At 39.8% G+C, this 16532-nt stretch overlaps 1 protein-coding gene across 1 annotated transcript; it reads left to right on the top strand.

Annotated features, from left to right (window-relative positions):
• Positions 1 to 832: 832 nt before the first annotated feature.
• On the top strand, positions 833 to 15005 carry RPF2 (ribosome production factor 2 homolog (S. cerevisiae)). Its single transcript, XM_009893613.1, has 9 exons — positions 833 to 959; positions 1769 to 1806; positions 2544 to 2583; positions 6329 to 6410; positions 6503 to 6579; positions 8543 to 8642; positions 13083 to 13185; positions 14092 to 14236; positions 14597 to 15005. The coding sequence occupies exons 1-9, from the start codon at positions 903 to 905 to the stop codon at positions 14774 to 14776; spliced, it is 822 nt and encodes a 273-aa protein (XP_009891915.1). The 5' UTR covers positions 833 to 902; the 3' UTR covers positions 14777 to 15005.
• The last annotated feature ends 1527 nt before the right edge of the window (positions 15006 to 16532 follow it).

Genomic DNA, 16532 nt, shown 5'->3' with positions numbered 1-16532 from the left:
GGCGCCGGATGGGGAGGGTTGGCGGGGGGTTGGCAGAGAGGAAAGGCCCACGGGTAAAGGTGAGGGAAGGAGGAAAACCGAGCGGTGCCGTCTTTCTGCTGGGGGCAAGACAGGCCTTCCTCAGTGGGTGACTCAAAAGATCCGTGGTGGCCAGCTGGTATTGGGTTTGGGTGTTTCTCTTCGCTTGAGAGAACCATTTTCACCTGTGGTTGGAAGTATGTGTGTGTGGGGGTGTTGGTTGTTTGTTTAAAATAAAATAAGGATAATACTTCATGGAGAAGACATTAAAAGCTTTCCACTCATCTAGTGGAGAACTGTAGTTCTTAAGCCATGTAGTTATTAGTTTATAGAAGCTCCGTGCCCCTGCTAAGGCTGGTGTGTTTCACCAAAATAATGTGCGGTGCTGCTCCGGTTCCTGCCAACAGATAGGCTGTGCTTCAGCTTTTCTTTCGGATGCCATTGGTGGGACTTTGATATCTTTTCAAGGAGCCGGTGTGAGAGGAAGCTTTCAGCCTGTCAGCAGTCTGTGGGAATTCTGGTGTAGCTTAAGCTCTGAATTAGCAGAAACTGGAAAAACTAAGACCGTAAAATCACCTTTGCTAGCTTGGGGAGACAGAGAGGAAGAGGCATGGCAGTAAAACATTCATCTGAGACTGGCTGTTAACATTGATTGCAATTCTGGAGGTTGGGATTAGTTTGAGTAACTGTAACTGAGACACGTTACTTGAATGCAATTTGTTCCAATTCTTGTTTTGTTTTGCTGTGTTCTGCGGTGTGGGGTATTGTTACTAATTTTAAGTTTTTAACTGTTAACTTATTGTTACAGAAAACCTAAAACTAAGAGAGCAAAAAGGTTTCTTGAGAAGAGAGAACCCAAACTTAAAGAAAATACAAAAAATGCTATGCTCATAAAAGGAGGAAATGCAAACCTAACAGTGACTGAAGTGCTAAAAGACATTGTAAGTTGTTGGACACAGCATGCCACCTTTAATTATATAATCTTTTGAGCTACACCAAGGGTACCTTCCTTTCTCTTTTTCTTAAAATTTGCATATTCTCTGCTGCAAGATCAACATTTTCATACTCGCCCTGTCCTTTGACTGGTACTCCAAGGGTGTCATTACCTAGCCGTCGGTGGAGATTATTTTGTTCCAGTTTCTTCTTTGCCAGAAGTTTTGAACTCATTATCTTCATGATTTTTTTTTTTTTTTCCCTGGTTGTCAAGTAGGTGTGATGAAGTGTTGCAAGTCTAGTTGAAAACAAGAGAATTAGGTACTGGATCACACAGCTGAAGTTATATCCCAGCATCCTGTAAACTGCTTGTGTGTACTGATACGGAGCTTTCAGCCTCTCCCAAAACTTAAACTTACTAATCCTGCGTCCTAACTCCATACCTGAAAATATTATAGCTGTTCCTGCACTCTTTTCTCTCCTTGATCTGTTGTCTTCTTACTGTCTTATGCTGATGATAGTCAGCTTGTTTTTCCTCATGCCACTAGAAGCAGAGAGATTCCATTATGTGGCTTTGATTTCAGCTGTTTCTCAGTTACTTTGATATTTCTTAGCGTCTAGAAATAAATGCTTCTGCAATTAATTTTGAACCAAGATTAGTACTACTAACTGGAAGGGTATATTGTGAAAGGGTATATTGATTTGCACAAACAATTACTGTATTTCATGTGATCGTGTAAGTTGTTGGGTTTTAGGAAACAGTGCTGTGTATTTAAATGTATAAGAGATAACACGTGTTTAACTTTGTCTTTTGCAGTATGCTGTCAAGAAGCCTTTTGCTGTACTGTATAAAAAGTAAGTGGTCTCACTTTGACATCTCGTACTCTTCTGACAAGACAGAAGACATCATTTGGTAATTTCAAAGCATGAATAGAGATGCTGGCTAGTGTGGGGGCTCAAACAGTGGAAGGGGTTGCAGAAGGTGGCTGAAATTCATCATAAGTTTCAGTAGACTGTAAACAAGCTACATGATCATTGTTGGTGCTGAGTCCAGTTCTGCACCAAGTGTTACGGAGCAGGATTCAGCAAACTTGAACAGTTGGCTTCTCTGGCTGATCTGTGCAAACAGCTAGCAAGGTTCTGTGTGCAGTGGGTAGGCTGGAGTTCTTGTATCTGAATTCTTATAAATTTGAGTTACAGATGATAACAATAGACATGTCTTGCTCAAAATGGGAACCCAGTATCTGTATGCAGTGCATAGTGCGGAGACATTAATTGTAATAGCTACCTTTTATGTTGGATGAACGAGCAAAGGCAGTTGTTTATGAAGTGTCACTGGTGGTGGTCTGGAAGTCAGGACCCAGGAGACAGGAAACCTGGAGGAAAGTACTTAAAGTGGCAATGGCAACACTAAGGAACTCCTGTCAGTATTAATGTGGCTTACAGTTTGAACTGAAACTGAGCCCCTAATGCTGGAGTTTCCAGTAGAATGCAGAATTTGAATGTTATCAAAGAACTAATTAGAAGTGCTTGTCTGGGCCTGTACTTCTCTTAATCTTTCTTTTTTTTTCCCCTTTTTTTCTTCCTCTCAGGAAAAATATTACCAGGCCTTTTGAGGATCAAACATCATTGGTAAGTATAAACCACATCTTGTTTTATGACATTTTACAGCCTTAAAGTCTTGAAGAACTTTATTGGAGGATAATTTTCTATTACTCTGTGAGGAACTAGGTGAAAAACAAAGTTTATAGGGAGTTTGGGTAAGTTGAAGGTAGGACTATGTCTGGATTTACGGTGTCAGTAGGCATTTTTTTCCTCTAGTTGCAAGACAGAATTGTCACGTTGTGAGGACTTTGTCTTTACTGTAAATGCATGTTTCTGTAAACTAACAGGCAAATTTTGGAGTAACGCTGTTACAAGTAACAGTGCTTGATATGACAGGAAGATCAAAGCATTTTATTTCCGTTTTCTAAGTCACTTCTTTAAACTGCCATAGCTTATAAACAACTTGTTTTCAATTTGGTGAATTCATATGTTAAGATAGTTAAATGGAGGGGTCATAGCTTTCTGTGACTTTTCCTTGATTTTGAATAGAGGAAGAAAAGCCCTGCAGAGTACCACATACAAACACACGCATCAGCTGTGCAGATGTGGGATAGTCACAGAGTTCTTTTCCAGCATTGAGTCAAGAACCATCAGAAAATTGAGCAATTTCAGTTAAATATGTGTATTTGGCCTGTAACAAGGTTGGAAAAGTGACTCTTCAGGGGGTGGGAGGATGTTTGGAAATCCATCTAGTGACACGCCCCTGTCTGGATTTGGTGTTGATTCAGTGCTTTAAGGTCAAGATAATTTAGGAGCAGGAAGGCAGAAAACAGAGGGGCTAATCCCAAGATTACATCTTGTACGTTTGCTCTTTATTGATGCATTACTTGAACTGCTGAAATATGTCTGTCATAAAAGCAGTATATGTATTTCCTTCAACAAAAACAAGACAAAGGAGATGGTTGTGTATAGTTGTGGTTTTACAATAAACACAAAACTGAATTATCTCCAGGTAAGTTGTTTTCTTCCCAGAGGTCATGATCTGGTAACGTTTGCTCTGTGCCACTGCTACCTCACATAGGGAAACGAGGGTCAGCTTTCCAATGTGAGAGGCAGTTGCTGAAGTAACTCACTGAAAATGCACACTGAAGTTGGGAATTTTGGGGTATGGTGTTAAGTAAATCTGTGTACGAAGACGTATACACACTGGGCAAAAATGCACTTTCTTGTCTGAAAGGGATTGTGAAAATAAATGGGAAACATATCTAAAGAATTCTCTGTAAGTAAAAAGGGAGAGGAGGGGAGAGATAGCTAACTGAAAAAAAAGTGAAGGCAGCCAATAGTGAGTACTAGAGGAGTTGCTGCTTAGACAGTTGAATTAAGCATTTTTAATGTGTTAGGAACAAAAGAATGATTGTGGTTGCAGCATAGATACACTGACACAGAAAGTTACTTAGTCTGCATTAACTCTGATGCTGAGGAGTTGTGTTATGTGCCTCTCTTCTGTTCTTGGCATGAAGCACAGTAACACAGCCATACTTAAAACATCTCGAGCGGGACGGAAAACTTACTGTAGGCAGCGAGGAAAGATTTCACAGAATCACAGAATGGTCAGGGCTGGAAGGGACCTCTGAAGATCATCTAGTCCAACCCCCCTGCCAGAGCAGGGTCACCTACAGCAGATTGCACAGGACAGCGTCCAGGCGGGTTTTGAATGTCTCCAGAGTGGGAGACTCCACAACCTCTCTGGGCAGCCTGTTCCAGTGCTGTGCCACCCTCAAAGTAAAGAAGTTCCTCCTCATGTTAAGATGGAACTTCCTATGTTCAAGTTTGTCCCCTCTTGTCCTATCGCTGGGCACCACTGAAAAAAGAGTGGTCCCATCCCCCTGGCACCCTCCCTTTAAGTATTTATAAGCATTAATAAGATCCCCCCCCTCAGTCTTCTTTTCTTTAGACTAAAAAGAGCCAAGCCCCTCAGCCTTTCCTCACAAGAGAGATGTTCTAATTCCCTAATCATCTTTGTAGCCCTTTGCTGGACCCTCTCCAGCAGTTCCCTGTCCTTGAACTGGGGCATCCAGAACTGGACACAATACTCCAGATGTGGCCTCACCAGGGCAGAGTAGAGGGGGAGGATGACCTCCCTCGACCTGCTGGCCACACTCTTCTTGATGCACCCCAGGATGCCATTAGCCTTCTTGGCCACAAGGACACATTGCTGGCTCATGGTCATCCTGTTGTCCACCAGGACTCCCAGGACCCTTTCCACAGAGCTGCTCTCCGGGAGGGCAGCCCCCAACCTGTACTGATGCATGGGGTTATTCCTCCCCAGATGCAGTACCCTACACTTGCCCTTGTTGAACTCCACAGCATTCCTCTCCCCCCAACTCTCCAGCCTGTCTGATAATTTCTGGGAAAACATGGCAGCTAAAATCATTCTGATATTTTAAAAGGGGTCCTGTGGGGAACTTTCATTCTTGTAGCCTCAAAACAATGGGGCTGGGTCATTGAGAAGGGTGTCAACAAACAATCAGAGACTAGAAAGGTGTGGAAAGTCAAATCAAGTTAAGTGTTTGGGTTTTTTTTAACTTTGTTACAGGCGTTATTTTAAAAGGGCAATTTTGCAGTGTATGTGATGTTGGATATGCAAGGACACTTTTGAGGCATTTGAGTTTGTTGCATCTTTTTAATAAAATATCATACAGCTGTTAGAGAATTTACATGTATCAACACAGTGATTAAGAGAGCTGTATGAGCAGGCGTTTCAAGGGAAGTCCCTTCTGGTCTGTTCTTGATCTGTCTACAGTCAGTATTTTTCAGGGACCTGACGGCAGAGCTCAGTGCTGAGCTGTGATTTGTATGTGCAATTAATCCAGCCTGGGAGTGCTCCTGGGGGTGTCCCTCCTGACCTTCCAGAGGAGCAGAGCTGCAGTGTCCTCTCTGAGCTGCTGCTGTTGCAGGGGTGGGAGGACATGCAGTGGCTTTTTCTGCTTCACAGCTGCTAAGTGCAGGTATAGAAACTGTGGTACTTCTGGGAAGTACTGGATAAATAGCGTGTGTGTATATCTAGGAACCACGGTTGACAACACAGAATGAGGGGCTGCCTTAGGAAGCAGCAGTGCATACAAAGGCTTTGGAGTTGGACATCCTCAGAAAGAATTGCTGTAATATTGGCTCTGGACATAATACCATAATAGGTTCTCTATCTACTCTGCCTGGAGAAAAGATCTTCTCTATGATAGTCACCACTGGCTTGGTTTTAAGTAGCATTTTAGTGTTAAATAATAATTTGTCATGAAGTTACTCTGTAGTAGGAGTCTTCTGCCCAAGTGTGAGAACATTAGATACTTGCAAGTGTTCTGAGGCTTGCTTGTTGAGGGGATTAACTGGTTGTTGAGAAGCTGTTAGGCAAAGCTGATATGCTGCATAAAGCTTAGCTGGGTAACTAGAATGAGGCATTGTAACTGCAGCCGACTTGAAAATACTTACTCCTCAGGCAAGGAGAAGTAGTTGAAGGTATATTATATAAAAACAAATAATGAGGAATTACAAAAAAGGGCATTACAGATAAAATGGCAAGAAAAAATTGCCTGTATTGATTTTTAAGACTGCAATGGGAAATAAAAAAAGAAATTAATTGCTATTTGAATCTTGATTCTGGCTGTCAGTTTTAGTTTAAGTGGACCTGGACATGCTCAAAACTCTTCTGGTAAGTGCAGTTGCTCTTCTCATTAAGTGGTTCCTAAACTCATGTGTTTGTGACATATAACTTCACCAAATATTTTAAACACTGCAAACTGGAACTCATGAGTTTTACTCTTTTCCTTAATTATAGGAATTTTTTTCCAAGAAATCAGATTGTTCTTTGTTTCTGTTTGGCTCTCATAACAAGAAGCGACCTAACAACCTGATAATAGGTAAGATGTCTCACTTCGGTTTTTATTTGGATGAAAAATATAGTTTTCAGTGAGTATTTAAATAGCTGGATTTTCTTTTTTTACTTTCACAGGTCGCATGTTTGACTATCATGTCCTAGACATGATTGAGCTAGGCATTGAGAAGTTTGTATCCCTAAAAGATGTGAAGGTAAGGAATTGCTACTTCAGTGACATCTAATGGTGGATTTTTTTTGTGCATTGACTTCTTGTGTGCTTTGAAGTAAGGACAGGAGTTGTTTAAAAACAGTCTTTTATGTGGTGTGTGAGGATTGCTAATTTGTGTACGCCAGAAAGTTATTTTCATGCTCTGCTTTATATTTGGTTTTGGTTGTTTTGAGCAAGCTTGCAACTTTCATTACAAATTCTTTTTTTAGACTTGGTTTATTCCTAGTATTTTCATTTTGAATTAGAGTTACATTTACAAAATTCCTTAGGTTATGCTTGTGGGAGGTTCCTCTATAAACTGGCATAGGCTTTCAAAACTGAAATCCCTCTTCTCAAATTATAACCGAAGAGGGTCACTCTGCTGACTGAGATGATTCTGAAACTTTCTTTAGCTTTCAGTAGCACATAAATGCTAGTTTTCAGGGAACTACACCTAATTCAGACAGGGAGCTAAGATCTTGATTATTTGAACCCGGAGAAAATTCACCTTTTACGGCCATGTTAGGCTCATTTTGGCAAGACTAAAACTTATTTCATATGTGTGTACTTTTGTATCGAGCAATTCATACACTGAAAAAATAGGATTTTTTGTCGTCCCTGTTTTCATCAGTGTGTAAATTGTCAGGGAAGTCTAGAAGGGTAGTGAATCACAGAACCATAGAATGGTTTGGGTTGGAAGGGACCTTAAAGATCATCAAGTTCCACCCCCTAATATCTTCCTAATATGTAATCTAAATCTACCTTCTTTCAGTTTAAAACCGTTACCCCTCCTCCTATCGCTATGCTCTGTGATACAGAGTCCCTCTGCATCTTTTCTGTAGTCTCCTTTTAGTGCTGGAAGGCTGCTATAAGATCTCCCCGGAGCCTTTTCTTCTCCAGGCTGAACAGCCCCAACTCTTTCAGCTGCTCCTCATAGGAGAGGTGCTGCAGCACTCAGATCATCCTCGTGGCTCTCCTCTGGACTTGTTCCAACAGGTCCGTGTCCTTCTTACGTTGGGGGCCCCAGAGCTGGATGGAGGACTCCAGGTGTGGTCTCACCAGAGCAGAAGGGTAGAATCACCTCCTTCAACCTGCTGGCCAGACTGCTTTTGGTGTAGCACAGGGCGCCACTGGCCTTCTGGGCTGAGATCACACATTGCCAGCTTGTGTTGAGCTTTTCTTCAACCAAGACCCCCAAGTCCTTCTCGGGGCTGCTCTCAATCCATTCGCTCCCCAGCCTGTATTTGTGCTTGGGATTACCCTGACCCACATGCAGGACCTTGCTCTTGGCCTTGTTTGAACTTCATGAGGTTCACATGGGCCTACCTCTTAAGCCTGTCCAGGACCCTCTGGGTGGCATCCCTCCCCTCCAGCATGTCAACCACACCACACAGCTTGGTGTTGTCAGCAAACTTGCTGAGGGTGCACTCAATCCCACTGTGCACCTGCATTGAAGAAACTGCCTTTTATAAAGGTGAATGTTCCCCTTGAAATCAGATTGTTGGTAGTGTCTATCTTTATAGCACTGTTTAGGAAATTGTAGTCAAGTAATTGTATTTGTTGGCATTGGGTGATTGACTAAACTCTGCTTTTAGCCTTTTTCCTGTACTCTCTAGTGTCAGAAGTACGAGAGAGTTGTTTCCCTCTAAGTTTAGTTTTCTTGTTAGTAGTTGCAGTCAAATTCACTCGTTTGACTGCGAGGGGTTATCTTATACATTTTATAGTAGAGAGTCTCCTTTTTTATCCATCGCAAAGAATAATACAATTCACCCATTTCAAAACAAAAGTCCTTCCATACACATACAGTGTTGTTCAGTGAAAAATAAGTGTCTATTCTGTCTGTATTGATCACAGGTCATGATGATTTTTTTCATTCAGTGTTGAATGGCTAACCACCTATTAAGTCAATAATATGTTCCCTAACACAGTCTGAATTTTTGTTCTGTTTTAAAATTCTTATTCTACAGAACAGTAAATGTCCTGAAGGAACAAAACCAATGTTGATATTTGCTGGTGACATGTTTGATGTAAATGAAGAATACAGAAGACTGAAGAGCCTTCTTATTGGTCAGTATTTTGATTATTTGAGCAGTAAGATTGCATAAATCTTCAGTAATATGATCTGTTGGGAAATGCTAGTTTGTCAATAAATGTTTGCTTATGTTCAGCACGGAAAGAAAACAAGAACAGGCGCTTGTAAATTTCATGTCATGTGAAATGAAGTTGACTAATCATCATGACTGTTAAGGCAGGGGGAGGGGGGAAGACTAGCCTAAAAGACTCTGAAGTTGAAACTTTGTGTTCACTAAAATTCATTATTTTGATTGTGGGAAAGTTCTGGCATTTTTCAAAAAGTCTTTACCTTGTAATTATACTGGATCATCACTTTTCTAACCAAATAATGCTTTTGAAGTATCTAATTTGAAATCAGTGTATTAAGTTCAAAAGTGAGGTACTTTTGCTTAGAAAAAAGTCAAATCAGCATAACTGAACTTGTGTTTTTATAATGAAAGCATTTTCTGTTGGAAATTTGACCAATTCTAACAAAAGTGCCATTGATTAGAGTACTTGGAAAGAATACATGCGGTAAAAATCAGCTGTACGTAACAACTGTGTCATAACTTCAAGGCAGGCTTGGATCTTAGTAAACACACTGGCATAAAGTCTTTTATTATCTCAAGGCTGGAGGCTCTGGAAGATAAAGTACATTGTGTGTTCTTTTTTCTGGGGAACTACAAAAAATGATTATACTTTTCATAGGGTAGCTTTTTGGCTCATAGAAGTCACGGTACTGTATCTATATGGTACTGTATCTCTTGATACTTAAAAAACACATCTGTCTTGGTAGAACTAGATCTAGTTAGTAGGGTGGTGGTGGTTTTCTTTTTAATAGGTTTCCTAAAAGTAGATTACTTTTCTTTTTTTCTTAAGCTCTGCTAAAATACTGAAACCAGCCCAATAAGAACAGTCTTGTTCTTTCAGTTCCATTCTTGGGTTGTACCAATTTATAATCTTATGGCTTTGCAAGATCTCCCTTTCATATAAAATAAATGTTGGTTGGGCTTTTTTTTTTTTTTTCTAGGCAAACAGACAAATGATTGCTCTTTAGAAACAGACCTTAGAAATGAGATTTTTTTTCTCTTAGTCTTATAATTCCTTAAAGCGAGATGTTTAATATGGAATGAGACTGAAAAGGGAGCATGGGAGGAGAAAATTTGCATCCTCTCAGTACAGCTGACTGGTTCTTGGGGATAGATGAAAGGCTAGTAACTGTGCTTATAAACATTTGAAGGTGGGTGAATATTGAATGCAAAGCTAAGTGATTTATAATACTGCATGTTTGTGTCACTGTTAATGAATATTTACGCTGCAGGAAGCAGGTGCATTATTTTCTGAAGTGTGTCGTGGGCAGGCATCTGCACGATGTTGGTGATTGGCATCCAGATGTGCTCATGCACCCCATGATCAAACAGCTTGATACCTTAAATGGAAGACATGTATCGTTAGATAGATGCCAAATAACTAACTAGTCTTTCCTGTCCTATTTCTTTTTATGTTCAGCTGTCCTTTCTCCTTTCTTATTTATTTGCCTTTAATGACTTTGCAGTCAAATGTGATCAAATCGACACGCAATCTTTCTTCTTGAATGTACTCCAAGTACTCCAGGTCTTAATGTTCTGCTGACTTCTATGAAATACCTAGATGCAAAACAACAGACAAAGGAGAAGGTTAAGGAGCGTAAAGGCTTGAAGGTATCACTAACCAATTAAAATCATTTGGGTAATAATTTGACCATGCTTCAAAATTGCCCTTAACTGATAGGGATGAATGGATTCTTTCTGTTCCTGAAAAGATAGTGCTTTTAAGCTGCCACTCTATTGCTAAGAAAGATAGAGAAGTGTCTTTATAACAACAGCAGCAAATATTTTGTTACTGTAGCAGTATTGTTGGGATCCCAGAGGGAATATTAGATTGCTAAGAGCTTCTTGTTGCCAAAGCAAAGTGATGCCAGTGATGCTGGTGAACAACCAAGCCCCATTGGCCTTTGTGGTATCAAAAAGGTTTATGTATGTTTGGGATATCACCTTACAGTAGGGTCTTTATAAAATTAAAGGCAAGGGTGAGTTATTGTCTTCATGGTAACCAAACCCTGTAGTCTGCTTAAATTGTGAACTGCAAGAAGTTATTTAGGGGAAATAAATGGCAGCTGCTTTTTTTTTCTGTAGAGACCTGTAAGACAAAGACATCCCTTTCTTTCTCTTTTGGTTTTCGTTGCCTACTGATGTGGTAGTGTAGGAATTAATTTATGATATAAGTCCTTGGAATGCAGTTCATGAAATTCTAATAACTTCTTAGGCTTGTATTTATAAAATGTTTTATCTCTCACAACACTGCCCGCTTGCTAGTTCTGTTATTGTACACCGATTTAACCTTAAAAATGGTTAGGCGCTACGTGACTTGCTTATACGCTTTCTAAAATGTTGGTTTCCAGGAGACCTCTACAATTTTAGATTGACCATCAGCTTGTTCTTCATACAGCCTTCCTCACACGGACTTTTTGGAGGGTCTCAAAGATTTGTGGGTTCCTTCTGGCCAAGAAAGGGGATGGCTGGGAAATGTCTGGGATACAGTTTAAACCCTTCTAATGCTAACCATAGCTACATAGGTTACAGTGTTACCAGCTTTTGGATACAAATTGATACGAAAAGTAGTGTATAGACTCTTTCCAAAATAATTTAGGAATTTAAGCTGGGAGTGGAAAGGTCCTGTGAAGCTCTCTGTAGGAAAAAGTAAATCAGAAGTTCTGGAAACATGTTGAGCGCAAGAGGAGAAAGAACTAGGAATGGAAAGAAAGGAGAAAGCAAGTCTCTAGTCCAACCAAAGCAAGAGTTGTAAATTAAGGTACATTAAAAAAACGTCAAATCTCTGGGTATACTGAAGCATAAGGTTTCTGCAGCTGTTCAGCAGTGCCAGGAAACAGAAATTCCTGACCACCTGCATTTGTTTGGAAGTGATCATCCTGCGGGTAAAAAGACATATGATGCCACAGGAAAATACGAAAAGGAGATGTTGCCAATAAAACCACTGTAAATGTAAGCTTGTGTACCCGCAGCGAACTAGTCAAAGAGAAAATATATGCCAGAAGCAAACAAAATATTTTATTTGCAACTGTTCCTCTAACTACGAGGTCAACCCACAAGAGGAGGGGAGAGAATATTTAATTGACCAAGGAAATTTCCTGGCTAGATTCCAGCTGATATCTGCCAGCAAGACTTTGTTTTGGATGTCACTCCAGTGCTGATACTCTTGAAAAAGGTAGTGGAGGAAAAGACAGCTAGCTGAGGGATCTGAAAATGGGACAGAACGGAAAAGACTGATGTGTTTTGCATCTGTTAGCAGTTCTCCTATGTTTCAGCATTGCCCTGTCATGTTTATTAGCACACCTTGTTCCTTCAGTCAAGGTCACATTCTTTCTCCACCCTCTGCATATGTTGGACAGATTGCTGTGCTTATTGCAAGCTCTCTGATTGCACGGTATTTTTTTCATAGCCTGATATAAGAACCGTTCTAGAGACAGCTTATTTTGTATTTAACCTGTATTTCAGTGTTCTCTTTACAAAATAAGCAAAATAAGGTCTTATTTTTATAGTTACGTGTTGGGCATTAAATAGAGAAAACATTAATTGTAATGACGAATACTGCTTTACCTAACGGACAGAAGTGCTTTGTTGTGAGGGAGGTATGAAAGAAACGATATTTTTAAACTTTTTCCCCGAGTCAGTGAGAGAAAATGTAGGTAAGAGTAGACAAGGTACAGTTTCATTCTGTTTTCTACTGGTTTGATCCTTTTTTGTACTCATTCAAATCTGGCTCTGATTAAGAGTCTTAAGTATCAGTTTGTTGAATTATGTCTTTAAACAGATATCTGAACTAATGGATTCTCTGTATTTTATGTTTAGCTGAGCATGAACTGGCCTAAACACAAAATAAGATACATTTCATTTTTCTGACTTTAGAGCTCAATATTTAGAAGAATAGACAATGCAATTATCCCAATTAGCTTAATAAAACCAAGTTACTGCTCTGAACGTATATTTGCTCTTTTCCAGGCACTTATTTTTAGGTGGTGTGCACATTGCTACCAAATTATCTCTGGGAAGTCACTGTGTTCCTGTCAGGCTTTCTGCACATGTTTGGTTTCACCAGCGCAAGAGCTAACACATGGAATGTTAAGTTTCTCTCCCATGTTTTCGCAAGGCTGCAGTTTTAAGTAGCGGCTATTTCATGAGATTCCCATTAAACTTACAGATTAGGCTTTTTCTAGACCTGTCCTATGTATAGCCTTGCTTAGTTATATGCAATAAAAACATCTATATAGGTAAGGAGTTCAGTTCAGTCTTGTGAAGCAGGTCTGTTATGAATTAAATCAATTTGTTATAGTCAGCTGTTGGCTTGACTTTTTCAGCCAAGAAACCTGGCATTTATTCTTTTTAAATGTTATTTCAGATTTCTTCAGAGGTCCTAGTGTGCCCAGTATTCGTCTGGCTGGTTTAGAGTACGTTCTGCATTTCACAGCTCTAGATGGGAAAATTTACATGCGAAGCTATAAGTGAGTATGTGTTTTATCTATTTGTTTGCTTTTTGGTACACTTGTCAACTTTTCCCCCAATTTAGCCCACAGTTGTGTAATTCAACTGGCTTGAGCAATAGTTTGCTGCGTTTAAAACATGTAATGCATAGAGGTGTTCCAGCGTAACTCAGAGTAACTTGTACAGCAGAAGGAAAACAAGCCCTAAACCTGCTGCTTCCTTCCTTGTTGAGCTCCCCCTTCTAGCAAGGAGGATTGCTCTTTCATATTGTTGGATTAATAAGGTGGTGTGAATTGATTTGGTGAATTCCAAGTACTGTCTTAGACTTCATAGGCTTAGTCTGTTCTCAGGCTGATTTCTAGGACTGTCCTGACTCAGGTGTGTGTCACAGAACGACAGGTGGGAGGCTGCAGCCAGCAGGGAAAACAGGAAAAGGCAGGAGAAGACAATCTTTCTTGCTGCATTGGTGTTCACCCTCACAGTTCATGGCCTTGCCTTAGCAGGCTGTGAGCATTCGTAGCTTGGTTCTGTGCAATTTTGATACCACAAAATCACTTTTGTTGGGCTTGTTCTTCAAAACAAACAAACAAACAAAAAACTTTCACTATTTTGAATTTGAGGAGTGATATGACTTTCAGGGTACTGGGGCTGAATTTTAACAGTAATGCTGATAATACCAGTCTCATGGTGGGGGGGCGAACACATTACCTTAGCCAGGTTATATTTTAGGTGTGTTCAAATTGTCATGGAACAGATTTAAAATACTGTAAGTTGTTATTGACAGACATCTTTCTCAATAATAGAGTTAGCAGTAGCAATTGTTTTTAATAGTCTTCCGAACTGCAGGGTTGAACTTGCCCTTTAGGAAGACTGGCAAATCTTTTATCAGAGGACAATGTTGTATTTTGGTTGCTTTTCCCTTCTAGGGTGCTTCTGAAGAAATCTGGCTGTAAAATACCAAGAATTGAACTGGAAGAGATGGGACCTTCATTAGATCTGGTTATGAGGAGGACACATTTAGCTTCAGATGACCTTTATAAACTGTCTTTAAAACAGCCAAAAGCCCTGAAGGTAAATACCTTGGGAAGTATATTACTTCCAGATCTATCTGTGAAGAAGAGCAAAAGCAGAAGTATTTATTATTGGATAGTCAACCGAAGTTTACTTTTATATAGGCCAACTGATATTTCTGGGGCCACAGCACTTCTGTGGTGATCAGCTGGCATACAAACTCTCCTCTGGTAGCATGTAAGAACAGAACAAATCTTAATCTCTAAGCTCCAAGCAATGTGTGCGGTCTTGCTTTTAGGCACTTGATTTGGTAGTTTAATTATGGGTGAATGTGGTGATGGCAAGGACAGATATCTGGCTTCTCACCAGAACTCCTGGCACTCTCTACTCAAAAACAATAATGTTCTTCTTCCCTTACAGCCTAAGAAGAAAAAGAATATCTCCCATGACGTGTTTGGTACAACTTATGGTCGAATTCACATGCAGAAGCAAGATCTTAGTAAACTGCAGACACGGAAAATGAAAGGGTTAAAAAAGAGGCCAGCAGAGAAGTCAGCTGAAGATGGTGGGGTTAGTCCCAAAAAGTCAAAATCAGACTGATAGTCTGGAATGGCTTTGAAAACTCCTTGTACCTTCAAATTTAGTATATATGTTGTAATACAAATGTGTCAGACATAAAAGATTCAGCTGCTGTTAACTTTGGTTTTATAAAAAAAAAAAAAAATTTTAATGATTTGCCATTTTTAAGGGAACATGGGGGTATTGAGCTTTAACGTGGAACTTGGTTATTTAAAATAAAAAATGTGATATAACTTGCTTAGTTTTCCAACGTCGAGTATTTATTCTCTTTGTGTTAGCAAACATACGCTAGTCAAGCAGGTGACTCATTTCCCCAACAGTTCTATGGCTATTATGTTGGGAACCCTTGATCAGTCAGCTCATCTTATAAATTCTGTGCAGGACCAGAGTAGTGTATATGCATAGTATGCACAGCACAATGTCTCTGTTTGTTTATTGTTTATGTATTTCAGTTTTTGCAAAGCTGCAGTACTCTATAAACTATAAACCATTTTCTAAAGTGTGAACTCACAATAGGTGTCTGATGCCAGACTATGTTTTTAACTATTGCACCAAGCCTTGCTTTACACTTGCAGAATCAGGAGAGATTAAGGTGTTTTTACTGTGTTCATCACCATGGTAGCAAAGTACCTGATGTTTGCTTTAGGCATAAATGAAACCTTTACAGTTTGAATTTCAATCTTTGATGCTTGATTTGTGCCCAGAATGGAAGTATGCGAAGGAACCATGAAAGGTACAAGTCTTTTCTTCTTACCCTGTGGTCCTCCTAAGTTTGTGCTCATGAGTTAGTAAAGATTCAGTTAAAGACCTGGGTAAGGGGGAGGAGAGTTTAAGAGCTTAGTGAGACTTTGGTGTGGTGTTCTGTGTTTTGGAACATATTAAAACCTTGGGTTTTTTTCCTTCTGCTTGTCTCTTCGGGAGCTATTACTCTGCTCTTAAAGCACGTACACTTTTATCATAATTATGCTAATCATGAGCACAGCAAGCTTGCTCATCCTGGTTACGTTTTAATACTTTATCTTTTCTTGTTAGTTTTCTCGATGTAATCAGCTGAGGTGTCACATTAGAAATAGGCCGTTTGTTATTTTTACTTGTCTTTTGCGTCCTGGATGGAAGCAGTGGGGCAGCTTTGCTCTCCTTATGTGAGAGCTGCGCCCTAACTGCGGCTGTGCAAATGCCACACATAACATTCTTGCTGTGCTCATTTAATAAAATTTGTAGTGTGAAAAGGAAAGGCCTTTAAAAGTTTCGGATCTTTTTGAGGGCACAAATATACTTATCTTCAATGTATTACCTACATTTTTTCTTTGTATCCGTACACATAATAAATAGCATGGCGCTCTCTAATACCTTTTCTCCGATCTATAAACATGTGTTTGAGAAATTGATAATTCCAAAAACTTCTTCAGATTTGTATTTCCCACCGTATCTTTCTGAAGTGCAAATCGCTAAGCTTTTGACTGAAAGCCATGTTTGGTAATAGCTGTAGAATTATTGTACTAATGGGCATGCTGTCATTTACGAACCTGTAGTCGTAAAAGTAATAGCAAAAGACTATTCGTAAAAGACAGTACGCCCTTAGTCGTAAAAGACTGTAAGTTGTATTTTCCTAATGTGGAAGCTAATTTTGGTGCTTAATTTGGTGTTTAAAAACTGGATTTCATAGCAGTAATGTAGACCATCTAACATCCTGTTAGTGTAAAAAGTGAGAGTCACTCAGTAGTAGCCATCAGCGATAATCTGTTGCATCCTGGCATTGGTTTTGTTTCATGCTGCT

The sequence above is a fragment of the Charadrius vociferus genome, unplaced genomic scaffold (assembly GCF_000708025.1).
Source record: "Charadrius vociferus isolate BGI_N301 unplaced genomic scaffold, ASM70802v2 scaffold359, whole genome shotgun sequence".
Lineage (NCBI taxonomy): Eukaryota > Metazoa > Chordata > Aves > Charadriiformes > Charadriidae > Charadrius > Charadrius vociferus.
The sequence above is the reverse complement of the archived record's forward strand: the minus strand, read 5'-3'. Positions and strand labels throughout refer to the sequence as shown.